Consider the following 16,333-nt stretch of genomic DNA (forward strand, 5'->3'; position numbering starts at 1 on the left):
GTTTACTTTAGTGAACTGCTGAATCGAATGCCACAGTGTCATATCATCCCTTATTCTAACAGTTCTATACTCCAAAAAGCTCTTCTTGTTTAACCTGCAGCAGATGAGTTTGAGTCGGAACGTGTACTCAAAAATCCTCGTTTTTAGAGTGCTGGAATATCTACATTATTATTGAAGTTATCGTTCTCTGACAGCGCAGAATAAATCATTTCGATTAATGCTTTTCTCCCTTGCCCGAATTTCTTAACCCAACGAATTAATTTTTACTAATCACTAGCATCCCACTGAAATCTGTTTTTTTTCTTCTTCCTTTAGGGCCTATGGTGTGGTATCAGAAGTTTGAATATGCGATTGGCCATTGGCTCCAGAAGGCCACCGAACACATGATTGGATGCGTGCTTTGTAGCCCCGGATGTTTTTCTCTGTTCAGGGCGAAGTCTTTGATGGACGACAACGTGATGAGAAGGTACACTACGAGATCAGACGAAGCCCGACACTACGTCCAGTACGATCAAGGTCAGTAAGTAGAAGCAGAGTGAGGTTTATTCATCAAGGGACACCAATTTAAAAATCATCATTACTCTAGTAATAAATTAACGAAATGCGCGTATATTTATTAATAAATTTATTAATTTTCTTTATTATTATTTTTTTTTGGGGGGGGGCAGGGAGAGGAGAGTTATTAAGGCAGTTCCATCATAAAGAACTCCAGATCTGAAACCAAGATACCTTTCATACTCTTTACAAGTCAAGAAAAATGCTAGGAGGGATCCGTATAGAAACAGCTCTTAATTACGTTGTGGTGAAAGTCACAGAGGCTGTGACATGGGTTTTAAAGCCAAAGGAGTTCCTGCACACCGTAGTGTTTAAGCAATTCTTTTAAAACGCTGATAGCATCTTCTTCTATGGAAACTTTGCCTAAATCATATTGATACAAGGAGACTGATGATGATGATGTCCTAGTTTAAAACGCATTATTACACGGAAATGTTTGATAAAGTGTATTTTTATGGGAATAATACTTAATAGAAATTTGGAAGCAATAATTTAATTGAATTTTGGTGGAAAGGTTTTAAGGTCCGTCAAGGTGTGTCATCTACCATCATAATCGTTTTATCAACGTTAAGCTTTGCTTTCCTTAAACACAAATATTAGATTAAGAATTTTATAACTGATGCTAACGAAGGGAGGATTTAAGTCTTGCATGCAATGTATGTTTTTTTAAAGATCTGCAGCGCGTTCTTTTCAACTCCCAGTTTCAACAGCTTGGTAGCATGTTCAGTAGCATCGGTGGGCTAAGGATTACATAATCAAGAATGCTTCAGAGAAGAATCGTTAATCTTTTTCAACAACTTCGAGCCTCTTGTAAACAAGGTAGCGGCTTCGCACTTCATGCCCACAGCAGGATTTGAACTGATGGCATGCAGGCCGAGTGGAGAGAAAGGTGACGCTATCTGCTTGGCAAACGAAGTCAACAAATATCAGAAATTGTCAAGATCAACGACTAAGATACTTGGTAAGTGTTTCTGCAATCTCCGAAAATGCCTTCAAGCTTTTCATCTGCCAAGTGATATCTTTCTCATAAACGACCAGCCTTGGAACTGAATGTTGATATGCAGACGGCTCAGTACAAGAGGATGAACCCATATTCTGGCTACATTCTGTTTAAGACATAATAGCTCTTTCTCTCATTCCACCCGTCTGTGCGAAGGATTTTTTTATTAAAGCAGCAAGTTGTGGAAGGGGATGGATCATTTGGATTGATGCTATTTTGCAACTTTCGCATGGAAGTGGCTGACTCTGTACTTTTCAGTATGATGCGATAAGCTTCGCCAAGTGGCGTATATTTTTTCCTCCTGATTTATTTGAATTCATGTGTTCATCTCGGTGTTAAACAAAAGAACTGTAATATACTACATACCGATGCATCACTTCAGTAGTGTCCCTTCCTTTGATTTTTGTTTAACATGATTAAATGTCAGTGATTCTGTCGGATTCTTGCAACTGTAACCCTTCTCGTTACTATTCTTCTAGGTGAAGACCGATGGTTGTGCACACTTCTCCTGCAGAGGGGTTATCGAGTGGAGTACAGCGCTGCCTCCGACGCCTACACCCACTGTCCAGAAGGTTTCGGCGAATTTTACACTCAGCGTCGTCGATGGGCTCCGTCGACCATGGCCAACATCATGGACTTGTTGACGGAGTACAAGAGGACTGTGGTCATTAACGACAACATCTCCGTCCCTTACATCATCTATCAAGGCATGCTGATGACCGGAACCATACTAGGACCTGGGACGATATTTCTCATGTTGGTAGGGGCGATGGTGGCCGCATTCAAGATCTCCAACTGGTACTCGTTCACGTACAATATCATTCCCATTCTTTTCTTCATGACCACGTGTTTCGTCACCAAGAACGAAATCCAGGTGAGTGTCCGAATTCTTTCACATTCTTTTATAGTTCTTTAGCGCACGTGCTCTCTTGATGTACGTTAAGGCTTGCGCGAGAATTAGAAAGATAACAGGAGCGTGCAAGATTATATTCGCTGTTGCCACCGTTGAGATACAAAAATTTTAATTTGAAAAATAAATATGAAATATTTGTTCAATGAATAAATAGCTAAGCCTGTTTAATGAGTATTGCTTTCATTAAATTTTTGCAGGAGATTTTGTTAGTCAATATTTTGTACGCAACGAGTCAAAATCGTTGACCTACTGAAAATTCCACTTTGTGGCTTTTCTATTTTCCACCAACTTCTTGTATAGAGAATCTTTTTAAGTTTATTCTATCATTGTGCATACTTAGCACTCAATACGCATTTTTATTTTTCGCCAACGAAAAATTCATCGAAGAATTTTGTTGAAACAGAATACCAAGTCTTTCGGTACAAACGACATTTACTTCATTTTTCTGAAGGTTAGTTACAGAGTTGGCTGCTTCATTATCACATTTATTCCCACTTACTCCACTAGTATATATCATGAAGCCTATAGAAAATACCTGGAAACCAACAATCGACATCTAAGAAGAGCAACAAATCTTTTCAATCAGATTGCCGTTCATTTTCACTCATTTGAGTCCTTTTTGAAATAAGGGCGAAAATTGTTTTAACACAACTACATTTGTTGTCCACTGAACTAATAAATGGCATCGGTGTGGATTCTGTTGCTGTTGATTGGCGCAAAGTCATCTAGGCTTATGTTACGAACGGTTGGACAAATGCCACGCAAAGATTTAGTTAATCTCAAATGGTTTCTCTTGATATCGCTACGGTATTTATTTCTTCATTAATTGATTTCATTGGTCCTGAGGTCCATTTATGTACCTTTCATCACTATCATGATCTAATAGTTTGCGGATACACCAACTACGATAGCATGTGTGGTTAGCGTATTCGCTCTCCAACCAACAGGCCCAGGTCCAAATCTCCCCCTGCGCATGGATGTTGGTGATTGTCCTTGGGTGAGAGATGAAATTCATCGCCCGGTATGAGATTACCTCTTCGCTTATTGGAGACGTGGATTGAAAACGTTCCATGTTTGCTTTCTAGCACAGGATTTTCCTGATTGCGTATAGAAAAATAAAAATGCGGAAAAATAGAAAAAAATCCTTAGCCCATCCACGGTACTGATGTACTATGTTATAAGAAGTCTGGCTTCTTTCTCTGTTGTCACACATTGTGTGTGAATGGTGGATGGATCTTTATCCTGAAAATCTGCATCTAATGCAGAAGTTCCACAAGACTATTTGAATCGTTTCTTTCATATCAGTGACCTCCGATTGACTGCAAATATCCAGTGTACAGTTTTGCTAATAACAGTATACAATGTTCTGTCATTAGCAAAACTCTACACTAACATAACGCAAATTTCCAGTCCACACGCACAGTTCACCATATCTTGACCTAAATGCGTTCACCACAATCTCAAGCAATGCATTTCAGTCACCTGCCACTCTCCACGCAAAATATCTACTGCTCATCTCCCTCCCTATACAGCATCCAGGGATGGCCTCTTGTTCTCCCCTGTCTCCAGACGTTCGATGAAAAATCGTACCCACATTAATCTGATAATTACACCAAACCAACTTATGTTTTGATCATGTTCCTCCCCGCCCCCCAACTCTTCCTCCTATCCAGTAGGCTCTGCAATTTGTATTCTCTCAATCTATCCTCATACCACACATTCCAGAAACAGATTTAGTGAATTGTCTCTTAACTCACTCCAACAGCTTATTTTTTTGTTTTTGAATATCAGGCGACCAAATCTGTGCACAGTAATCCGTATGCGGTCTGATCAAAGTGTTGTACAATGGAATCAAAACTCCTTACTTCTACATGCCAGTGTTTTCTGCATCATCCCCATAATCTGCTGTTGCCCTCATAATTTTAACAAAATGTCCACGAAATTTCCAGTGCTTATCCACAATCACTCCCAAATACCTCATCCCCCCAACTCTTCCAAGATATATCCACCAATCCTATATTCTACATTCCATCTTTGGTTTCAAAAGTTTAAAATATCACACATCCGCTACAATAAGCTGAAATCCCACGCACCTGGCCATTCAAGTCCTCTTGCAAGGCTACAGACAATGTTGCATCATCTGCAAACAACTGCATAACACAATTTCAGCACCTTCCAATCCATTTACATAAAAATTAAACAATAATGGTTCCAAAACAGACCCCCTGAAGCACACTACTGCTATCCGAACACAGATGCGAGACCCTTGGCTGGCAATTTGCCCAAAAGAGTCTATTCATGTTGAAGGGGAGAAAGGAATAAGGCGATATACGAATTCGTCACCAACACGTGAAATCACGGGCTTTATACGTTAACTGTTGTACAAGCAAAATAGTTACCACTTTAAAAACTAGAATTTTCATAAAATAAAAGCTAATTTTCCGATGTATATAATAAACACTCATCGCACGAAACGCATTGATTACCCTATTATCGGAATGGATTCGCCTTCTTCTGCCATGCGCAGAAGTTTCGAAGAGTCTTGCATCTGTGGTCGAACAGTAGTGACTTTTCTCTTCTAAGATATCACTTCCATATACACGAGCTTTTCATGTGGCAATTTATCAAAAGACTTTGCAAAAACCAAGTATACTACTGTATATACATCTTCATATATATTCACTAATGTATTCGCTACCTTGTTATAATAAGTAAGCAGATTGCTAAAACACGATCTTCCTTTAGCAAACCCATGCGGTCTATTAAAGAGAATTCTACTGCTGTCCACCCAGTTCTGAATCCTTGTCCTCACTAGCTTTTCCAACACGTTGACCACAACTTCAGACATGCAGAATGCCCTATAATTTTAAAATCTTACTCTTATTACCCTCTTTATGAAGTGGAATAATTTTTTCCTCTTTCGACTTTGAAACACGGGGCAAACTAAGACTCATTGAAAAAGAAAGTTAATGCTGTTAACTCCCTGGAACATTCCCTCGAGACACGCAGTGATATACCATCAGGTTCCATGGCCTTGTTGACATAAAGGTTACACGGTTCTTTCTATACCTCTCGCCACTCACCATCAGTGGTTCCTCCCTCCCCCAATCTCACAGCTCTCCATTTCTGTATTATATTATAATCACAAAGATGGAGTACTTTAATAAACTGCTCATTTAACACCTGATATTTTAACACCTCATTTAACATCTAATATCCTCCTCATTGGTTATCATTGTGCAATTATCATTGACCAACATCATCTCTTATAATCATTCTTCTTCTACTGGCCACGTATCGAACAAAGCTCCCCAGGATTTTTTTAGCCTCGCTTGTTAACTGCTGCTCAAATGCATTTTTGCAACTGTTACTAAGCGAGTCACTTTTCTCGCTTGCACCTTATACTCCTCATGTAACTGATTATTCCCACTCATCTTGTGCTGATTTCACGATGCCTTCTTCCAGATTGCATGCCTCACCTCTTCAGTTATGAATCTTACCTTATTTAATCTCCTGACGTTTGGAATTCACTCAGTCATTGCTTGTCGGATGGTTCTGTCAGAGAAGAGACCAAGCAGCATTGATTTCCTTCCCATGAAATTCCTCATTCCATTACATTGCTACAAGCCACCTCCTGAGTTTGCTATATTCACCTACTTTATAGTTCCACATAAAATCCTTTCTCATTAAAGTCCTGATATGGCTGGCCTACCCAAGTGATCACTTCATTGTTACTTTCACCAACTGGAGGATGATGTGACAATTCATTTACAATAATCGTCTGATGAGATAATGAAATCTAACACCCTCGATCCACGTATAGCCTCTGTTACGTACTGCTTAACATAGTTATCCCTCAAAAACTCAAAGTCATTATCTCTGGTTCCAGACGCTGTCTTTCATTCCAGTCTACATTACCATAATTGAAATCGCCCATGATGATCACCCTTTTCTTATTAGCCAGATCAATTTGCCTAAACATTTCCTTCTCCCTGCCGTCCACATTGCCAGGTCTATAGGATCATCCTGCTAAAAATTTCATCCTGTTCACCCCCACTTCACACCATACTGCTTCAAAACCATTGTCCCTATTTGCTCCCTGCATCTCCACGTGTTGTGCAAAACTCCTCTGCCATCATTCATAAAACTCCTCCTCCCTTTTTGCATTGTCTGTCTTCACGAAAGACTACACATCCCTCCATCTCTATTCCTGTCAGAATGACCTCCTCGTTCAACCATATATCATATATTCCAACAATGTTTGAGTGAACGAAATAATTGAATGCTACAATTTCATTCTCCTTGTTTCGAATGAATACTTCTAGCATTTGTAAACATACATGCTGACTAATTTCTGTTTCTATAGGAAGTCCCACCGACCCCACTTCTCGTATGTAACTCCTCCACACTTGTTCCATGTCCATTTCTGTCTATCATCACTGATATTTCCTCCATCCCCAGATCTGAAATTGTCATCACCTCTTTGACCATCTGATTCCTTTCTTGCGCACTCACACATTTATTCCTGAAACCATCATCCACATTTCTCACGCGATGTTTCCCTGTCCACTCTGACCCCCTTCACTGTTCCCGTGGTCACTCTGAGTTCCTTCTCCCTCGTGTCACTCACCTCTCCGTTTGTAAACTTATCTCCCTTCTGCTCTTCCATAACATTTCTTGTTTCCTCAGGTCTTACTTTCACTTCTGTCATTTGCAGTAACAGGTTCTCCAACTCTCTCGCACCAAATACATTTAAATGCAGCCCTCTTTGATGTATCTCTCTACTTCACAAATTCATCCCACACATTCACAAAATGAAACTATTTTTCTCATCGCACAGGTCTGCTGGCATACCATTCTTAATCTTCGCTCGCCTTCTCAACTCATCATACCTGGACAGCCTTACCTACCACACATCTTTCACTCTATTTAAGTCTCCCGACATCCATTCTTACATTCTCCTTGTCGCTGTCAAATTATTTGTGCCAACTACCACTACCAACTCTTTTGCTTGTGCACCCCTCTTATCCAATGCTTTAATCGCCCTGCTTATATAACAAACCTTATGCCGCACAAATCATGCACATTTCCAGAACATGAATTTATGCAATTGTAATAAGAGTACAATTAATATGTTCATTTCAATGGCAATTTTAATTGTTGAATTTAAGAGTTGAAGAGATTCAAAATCCCAATTTCCTTAAATACGTACTGTCAAATAGGAGTAATTTCTTTGTTTCTTTAAGTGTACCAGCGAATAATCCGATTGAAACTAAATATCCTGACAAAATTTGGCATGCGTAACACACACTAATATTTTATAAAATCTATCAGGAATTCATAAGAGGCGAGGGAAAAAGCCCTGCTAAGTGCTTATGCATTTTTCTAACAACTTACCTAAGGTGGAATGAGACGAGAATTCACATCTCAAAGAAAATTCCTTTTTAACTTCGGTCTTTTTTTTGAACCACGACGTATTTCTTACCTATTTTAAACATAAAGTTTTGCTCCCCCCCACATCCTTAAGTAATAGTTAGCCAATGCTATTTAATACGAGCACTCTTTTAGTTAGCATTTTCCACCATAGTGAAGTACACGACACGGGCACGTGCTGCTCAGCGAATTGCATTTGGAGATTAGAAGGGATGAAGTAAAAGAACAAAGAGGAAACATGAGTAGACAATGTGGCTGCAAATTCTTGTTTACTTTTTTAAAATGTTTCTGATATTTTCTTTTGTTAAAATGAGTTTCTTTCCAAGCTAGAGGAGTATTACTAATTTCTGAAATTTTTCCCCCCAGATTTTAGTGGCACAGATCATGAGCGCGTGCTACGCACTACTCATGATGGCCGTGTTGGTCGGTACTTCCATTCAGCTGTCTGAAGACGGAATCGGCTCTCCTTCGTCCATCTTTCTCATCGCGCTGTCTGGCAGCTTCTTCATTGCCGCCGTCCTGCACCCGCAGGAGTTCTGGTGTGTGGTGCCCGGATTGCTCTACTTCCTGAGCGTGCCCTCGATGTACTTGCTGCTGATCATCTACTCGCTCGTGAACCTTAACGTGGTATCTTGGGGAACCAGGGAGGTGCAGACGAAGAAGACCAAGAAGGAGATGGAAGAGGAGAAGAAGGCGCAGGAAGAAATAAAGAGCAAGAAAAAGAAAAACGATATCTTCGGTTGGTTAGGTCTCGCAGGAAGCGATGATGACGACGAAGATGGCAGCATCACTCTTAGTCTGGCCAATTTGTTCAAATGCATGTTCTGCACTTACCCGAAACCCAACGAGGAAAAGGCGCACCTCATGAAGATCGGGGACCAGCTGGAGCAGCTCAACAAGAAAATCGGCAGCCTGGAGAGACAGCTCGAGCTTGCGCACGCCATTCCGTTTAGAAGGAAAACGTCTGTGGGTCGGAGCTCTGTTCGAGGTGGAGGTTCGGATGCAGGACTGTCGGCCGTAGCTGAGAACGAAGATGACGAAGGAGGATTTGAGTCTGGAAGCGAAGAAAATGAAAGCGAAAGACTTGGTAAGCAAAGAAACTCGGTTACGAATGCTTCAAATACCGAATTAATTTTAAACTTAATCTTGCATTTACTTAGGTTTCTGGTAGGCTTCCTGTCCTAAAAGATTCTAACTCGGGTTCGCTTAACGGAGTCTCAAATAATGAGACCTGGTCAGCTCTCATTTGAAGGCAATGAAAAGCAGTTCGTTTACTGAACTAAAATGGCTCTCTTCTTGGGGAGAGGACTAGTAGAGCACTTAAAGTAGTCTTGCATGCGTTTCTGAATGGTGACTGGGAGCCTCCCATTTGCATAGAATGCGATTAACTGATTATAAATTGCGTCTGTCTTGTTTGTGCTGCTGTAGAGCAATCTAAAATTCTCCCCCCCCCCTCACGTACTCACTCACTCATGCACACGCCTTTCTCTCACTCCGCATGCCTCATACGTGAGGTGGTGGATTTCTTCCTCCTCAAAACAAACCCATCAGTTTGGATGAACATATTCAATTACACACATACTACAGTCGAAGTTAAGTCTAAGGCAGTATATTATTCCATGAATTCAATCTCTGTCACTGAAGATTTATTATATTATACATTAAATCGGAAAGAATTATAATATACGGTACAAATTTCTAGTCTTCATTCCCCCTAACTATTTGGGATTTATGGGTTTAGTTAAAGCGCAACAAAACTGAAAGAGCAGCCAACAAATAATTATTTGTTTCAGCCCAAATGAATAACTTAACATGCTGAAATACCAAAATATTTTTTTAGATATTTTTCGTATCTCATATTTTGATAAAAATATCAATTATCTGATATTTCGAATAAGGCCACGCGGCATTCCCAATATTGTCCCTAGAATAACTTCAGTTCTCTGTTCTGCTACTTCGGATTTCAAAATTTTAATTTTAACGACAGACAAACAGAAGTTTTGAGCTGCTTGTTTTTTTGCCAATGAATTAATTCCATGAAAATCAATAGAACAAGCTACGTTAACCAAGAAGAATATGAGTAGATATTTTGAGCAACGTTGCTCACAATTCTAAAAGCATCAACGCTGTTAGTTTCTAACCTGGGTTATTGATTTCACTTGAGCATTAACTGCAATTTGCTGATTTTGTTTCATTTATGCTGAAGGAAAGTGCGGAAATAAGGAATACCCGTTGTCTCCTTTCAGAACCACGGCAAGAACGAGACGATCTGATCAACCCGTACTGGATTGAAGACAAGGACCTGAAGAGAGGTGAAGTGGAGTATCTTCCTGGACCAGAGATCCAGTTCTGGAAGGACATGATCGAGAAGTATTTGTACCCCATCGAACAGGTGAAAGAACAACAGGCTCGCGTCACCGTCGAGCTGAAGGAGCTGAGGAACAAAGTGGTGTTCGCCTTCTTCATGTTCAACGCCCTCTTTATCCTCATCGTGTTCCTCCTGCAGCTCAATAAGGACCAGCTGCATTTCGACTGGCCCCTGGGCGTCAAGACCAACATCACCTACATCCCGGAAACTAGCGAGGTCAGAATAGAGAAGGAGTATTTGCAGCTCGAACCCATCGGACTCGTGTTTGCCGTCTTCTTCGCGCTCATTCTAGTGATTCAATTTGTGGCGATGCTGTTTCACCGCTTCGGAACGCTCTCGCACATCATGGCGTCCATCGAGCTCTCGTGCTGTAACCAGAAAGTCGACGACATCAGCGATGATGCCTTTATTGACAAGAATGCGGTGCAGATCGCTCGTCAGCTGCAGCGCCTCAGGGGTATCGATGATGACGAGAAGAGCGAAGACTCAGAAGGCTACGGCGACCGTCTGGCCAGAAGAAAGACGATCCACAACTTGGAGAAGAGGAAAAACCAGAAGAATCGCATCGGGACTCTCGATGTGGCTTTCCGAAAGCGGTTCATGAACATCTCTGCCCAGGATGCAGATGGTAAGGCGGATTTCCTTTAAATTATTTTCAGAGTAGATCGAACTTTTTACATGCGATTCCTGTGAATTTAACAATCCTTTATGATAACTTGTAATCATATATTACTACTCCCCTCTCCCCTTGCCTCCAAGATATTAGAAAAGATTCAGAAATTGAAGATATATTGAACATCACAATCCAAAAATTGTCAGATGAGAACAGGATCTCATCTTGCATAATTCGAGATGAAGTCGGATTATTCTGTGCCACATTTCGAACATGAGTATCAGTTAAAGTAAGCACAAACAGCGAGCCAGCGACGCTTACGACACTAGTTTGAATATTGTTCTGTCGCACCATTCTTTAAAAAAAAATTAAGTGAAATCCTCTTTAAACTAATCGACATTAAAAATAGTTCGTGCAATCTGAACCATAGTTGATAGCTTGCGCGCTCTTTTCAGCCAACAGGATGTGGATTCGAATCCCGCCTTGGGCACAGGTGTTTGTGAATGTCTTTGGGTTGGAGATGAATTTCATTACCATTGCGCTGCTTATTGGAGGCCTGAACTGAATTGGATCGATTAACTCCATTTTTTGTCTCGGCTCGCTCACCTTACTGAACCATGCGCTTTCTTTTGTGGGTAGGGTTCACATAAAGCTAGCTGACAATTAAATGAATTTTAAATAAGATTTCGTAATCCTCCCGGATGTTTGATGAAAACAGAAGGAATTTTTGTTTCTGTCCCATCAATTAATAGCGATATTAGGAATACAACATTCATTCAGTATGCACGAATATGAGATTATTTTGTATTTGTATTTGCACAATAATAGTAGTAATAATGCACCACAATAATAAAGTAAGGTGTTGTAAAAGAAAGTATTTTGATTACTAAATAAGTTTTTAAAGTCACCTTTGTAGAGATCTTTTTAGTTTCAGTTGCTTTTGCAGGAAAGAAGTCGCACATGTGTCAAACTGGCCCAAGAGCATTATTTTGAATTCGTTGGTTGGAATAGAAACCTGATACGTTTGTAATACAGCCGTGACGATACTTTATTGTGAAAGAGCATATTTCAACTTTTGATATGCGCTGCCGTTCTTTCTTTCTCCTTCGAGAAATTCAAATGAGTTCGCGGGGACAGAGAAACGCCAATTTAAACTTCACCTGACTTCCGCCTTCAAGTACATAATACCAAAGCAACTCTGGCTGAAGACTGTCTATACAAGTGTCTTATGGTCATAATTGTCCGTTTTGTGGTTTTATTATTCGTCATTCAAACTGAATGGCGGATAAAATGCTGTGCTAATTCCCCAACAGGATTTGGCCATAAACGGAATCGGTATCGTATATCGAGTCGCGTCGGTTCAAGTGAGTCGTCATCCCCTCCTCCTCCCATGACAGGACAGCTTCCGAGTGAACATCCTTGAACGGAACTCGAACGATGATTTTTCAAGCTTAGCACCTTCTTGATATTTTGAATTTCTTGCCGTATTTTGATTTATTTCTGAAGCATATTTTACTTTCATTAAATGGTTTGAAACGAACATTTCGAAGTGCAGCGAAGACTTCGTTTTCAGTTTTCACTTCATGTCGCATGTGGTATATAGTAAGAAAACTACCGAAACCAACATTTGCAGGAAAACCAAAAAAAAAAAAAGGGGGGGGGGGGTTAAAATAGGCCAAGTGTTTTCAAATGAGAACTAATTTCAACAAAAAGAAATACAAGTACCGTTGAAAATAAAATGTTGTTCGGCTTAGGAAGTTAAAGAAAAAAGGAATTTAATATGAGACAGTCTGTAGATATTACAGACTCGCCATCGAATAGTCCAACAAAACCTCTATGTCTGCACGTGCAAACATTAGTTACCTGAAGTTATTAGTTACATTATATATCCTTCACACACGGTCTTTCTTCTGTCCGAAATACATCTTATCTCTGGAGTAAACTGTTAGCTACTCCCAGTCGAGGAGGGCACGCGAAAAAAAATTCTCTCCAAAAGTCAAGGGAGCTTTTGAGTAATGCAATAAACTTTGAGGGTCGCAGTTGTCGTTGCAAAACAATCTAAATAAGTCTTCACTGGATAGCAAAATGAAAGTTTTCAGATGGAAAGAGGATGGAAAAATGGCCGAAACAATGATTTTGTCTTAATTCGAAGTGCGCTGCTTAGCTAGTTCCACTCCTCTTGCATAAGTTCACCAACACGCTGTTTGTGCAGACTCAGGATTCGGCTTTAAAAATGGTCATTCCAAACTGATAAGAAACGAGTTTTGTCGTCATCTCTGAACGTTTCTACACCTTCCTCACTCATCAATATAACAGGAAGGCTGCATCTGCCGCGATGAGGATTTTTTTTTTTTTTTTTTTTGTTGTTGTTGTTGAAGGCAGGGTGGGGCGGGATCTACCGGCAAAGTCTGGGTGGATGCTTGGCAAGAACAAATGAAAACAATGCTTTTAACCGACGACATCAGCGGTAATTATCACCTTGATACACTTATTAGTCTTAGGAACAAAGTTACAGGACCATTTCGGGACTAAGACTTCAGTACAGCGAAATAATCGCACTTAGTACCTCCCCCTTACCACCCCACACCTACCCAATCAGCTCCGAACTAACATTTCCTGGTAATATTATCAGAAGCAACGCTGTTGTATCATCCGCCTTCTAATAGTAATTTTTTTCCTTTTCTAGCGACCACTCCAGTGTTGAGCGGTTTGAATCGCATCTCGAGGAATCGGGAGACCCTCCGGGCGCTGGAAGTGCGCAGGAACAACGTGCTGGGTAGTCAGAGTCGCATGGAGACGCTAGGAGCGAAAAACGAATTCAATCTTCGTAATAGAAACAGGGTGAAGACGGTGGACAGCCGCCGGATCGATCGCCTGTTTCCAAACGGAATGATGGAAGGATTTAACAACAGCGCCTATGACGGAAGCACGGACGAAGAAAACGGTGGACACCATCTGAGGATGCAAATCTACGGCTCTCGCAACAGCCTCGCCAGCTACCGAGAAGAGTCGGAAACAGGACGACGGAGACAAACTCAACGCCTTTAGTTGCAGGAGACAACGGAGCTCGTGAACAATGAGTTTCCCCGTACAGAGATTATCGGATCCAAATATACTCGTGACTGTGTGGCAGAGACCTTTTAAGGACGTTATAAGAAATTATTTTTATACCCCCCAAGCAATTCTTTCTAAACCCCTCCCCACTTCTGTCAATCTTTCTTTACTTCCCGAAAGTTTCAGTTTTCTGTAGCTCTAATTTGGAAAGTTGTATATCGAAGTCGTGTAAAAAAGAAAAATTAAATTTTACTGTTTTTAAGTGTTCCTTTCTCTCTCTCATAAAATGATCAGAGTAAGATATTAAATGTTTGCATTGCAGATTTGAATTGAAAGCGTTTGTCGTTTTCACACGAATAAAGCTGATTTCTTTTTACTTGACCACTAGTATTAATAAATTAAAGACTTAATTCTGTATGTTAGTCAAGTAAATAATTTAATATCCGACGTTTCACTGACTAATATCTGTCAGCATTTTCAAAGGGTACACCGGGAAGCAACAAAAACTAGGAAACTAACCGACAATTCTAAAAATTATATAAAGTTATCACTGTGCGTGATACAATACGCGTGTCGCAAGTACAATGTTTTTAGGCCTTGATTCTTATTTAAGTTACCATATGCCCTACAAAGAAGAGAACTACCATTCCAGAACATTCGAAGAAGCTGCTACAGTCGCCCGTTCAACAGGTAACTTAATAAGAATCAAGGCCTAATCCTACCAGATATATGGACAACTCTAATCAGATAATTTAACCAAAAAGAAATGAACTTTCATGAAAATTACAATAAATATCTCAACAAATAAAACGACACGCGTATTCTATCACGCACAGTGATAACTTTATATAATTTTTAGAATTGTCGGTTAGTTTCCTAGTTTTTTTGTTACTTTCTGTTGCTTACCGGTGTACCCTTTGAAAATGCTGACAGATATTAGTCAGTGAAACGTCGGATATTAAACTATTATTTACTTGACTAACATTCAGAATTAAGTCTTTAAAGCTGATTTCTTTTTCATTGTGTTACATACGCCGTTTATAGCACACTAATTTAATATACGGATAAAGAAATAAACAATAAAAAGAAAATTTGTCGCTACTAAATGAGGGAGATTGAAGCCTTTTTTTTTAATCGGCAGTTGCGTACACTTCACCTTCTCTTCCGTACGCGGTTGTCTGCTGCTGATCCAATACTCGCGATGCAGGAGTGGACGTCGAGCACGAAACACTCTTGATATGACTCTTCCAAGTATATTTTGAGTTTACAGCAGTAAAATTCTAATTAGTAGTGAGCAGAAAATTGATTTATCCTCCCAAGGGCACTTGCTTTCTCTTTCGAAAAGTGAAGCGATTGCAAATAATAAAGAGAGACTTGTTCCTCGTATTTCGAAATGAATTATTCAGAACCCAATTAAAACGGTCTTGTTTGCTTTGCCGTAACCGTCATCGCTCCACCCATTATGTGGAGTGATCTAACTTGTTTTAAGCCTTGTGGTTCCCAAGACCACCTGCGAGGATGGCACGGACTCTTTCCCAATCATTCTGCTTCGAACTGCTAAACTAGTTCCCTCTTTAATTCCCGTTTACTTTCTTAGTGGAGTCAGTCGTCGCTTTTGCTTATGAAAATTAAGTTCCCAGTGCGCCGAATCGAAAGCGTCTGAAATGTCTTGTTTCTGTCGGTGATTAGGAGGACAAAATACAGGCTTTAGAACCAATCTAGAGAACACTGCTTGCGTGGGTATCGCTCTGTGCATTCCTCAGATTCACAATATAGTGTTGAAGAACATTCAAAGGTAGGTCAGTGATTTTTCGAGTTTTAACTAAGATGTGTCCCTTCCCGCGTTAGTATTTTAAGAAAATTTCATTCGGCTTTGTTTTATGAAACTATTTAATGGAAAAAATGTCTCGGTTAACTATTCCGGTTATTAGAAGGTTATAGCAACACGTTCGATGAGATATACAAATAAGACTACATAACACCAATGCAAAAAGCAAGTATTTTGAGTAATAAGATAATTATAACATGTATCGCATTTGAAACTCCAAAATATTTCGTGGTAGAAATGATAAAAAAAATGTTTCAGCGTAAAGTCGAATTGCAGTATTCGTAAGGTGTACACAGAGCTAAATAATATAAAATTAAAACACTGCGGATGTAAATATTTCGACTTCATCACTGGGTGCCATCACATCCAAAGACGATGTCAAAATTGACCAACTGGATAACTTTCGCAACCGTTCTCCCAGAACGGTTGCGAAATATATACAAATATACAAATACATCCAAAACTAACAAATACTTAACGGACATCATACTCGTCTTGTAGATTTCGTTGCTTCACCCGTAATTATTAAACAACTGAACCCCCTCCCCCCAACTCTCACAATGTGTGTG

The 16,333-nt window shown here is 40.0% G+C and overlaps 1 protein-coding gene across 1 annotated transcript in view; it reads left to right on the forward strand.

Annotated features, from left to right (window-relative positions):
* The window catches only part of kkv (hyaluronan synthase-like protein kkv), an 85,056-nt gene extending 70,858 nt beyond the window's left edge, over positions 1–14,198 (forward strand). Inside the window, exons 11-16 of the mRNA XM_090409974.1 lie at positions 316–516; positions 2,035–2,429; positions 8,268–8,988; positions 10,148–10,897; positions 12,637–12,639; positions 13,569–14,198. Of these exons, the coding sequence (XP_090266100.1) occupies positions 316–516; positions 2,035–2,429; positions 8,268–8,988; positions 10,148–10,897; positions 12,637–12,639; positions 13,569–13,930 (2,432 nt within the window). The 3' untranslated portion in view covers positions 13,931–14,198. The remainder of the gene's footprint in view (positions 1–315; positions 517–2,034; positions 2,430–8,267; positions 8,989–10,147; positions 10,898–12,636; positions 12,640–13,568) is intronic.
* Positions 14,199–16,333: the final 2,135 nt, after the last annotated feature.

This window comes from Typopeltis vanoorti, chromosome 2, assembly GCF_054136105.1.
Source record: "Typopeltis vanoorti isolate ZY-2024b chromosome 2, IOZ_Tvanoo_1.0, whole genome shotgun sequence".
In the NCBI taxonomy this organism is placed as follows: Eukaryota; Metazoa; Arthropoda; class Arachnida; order Uropygi; family Thelyphonidae; genus Typopeltis; species Typopeltis vanoorti.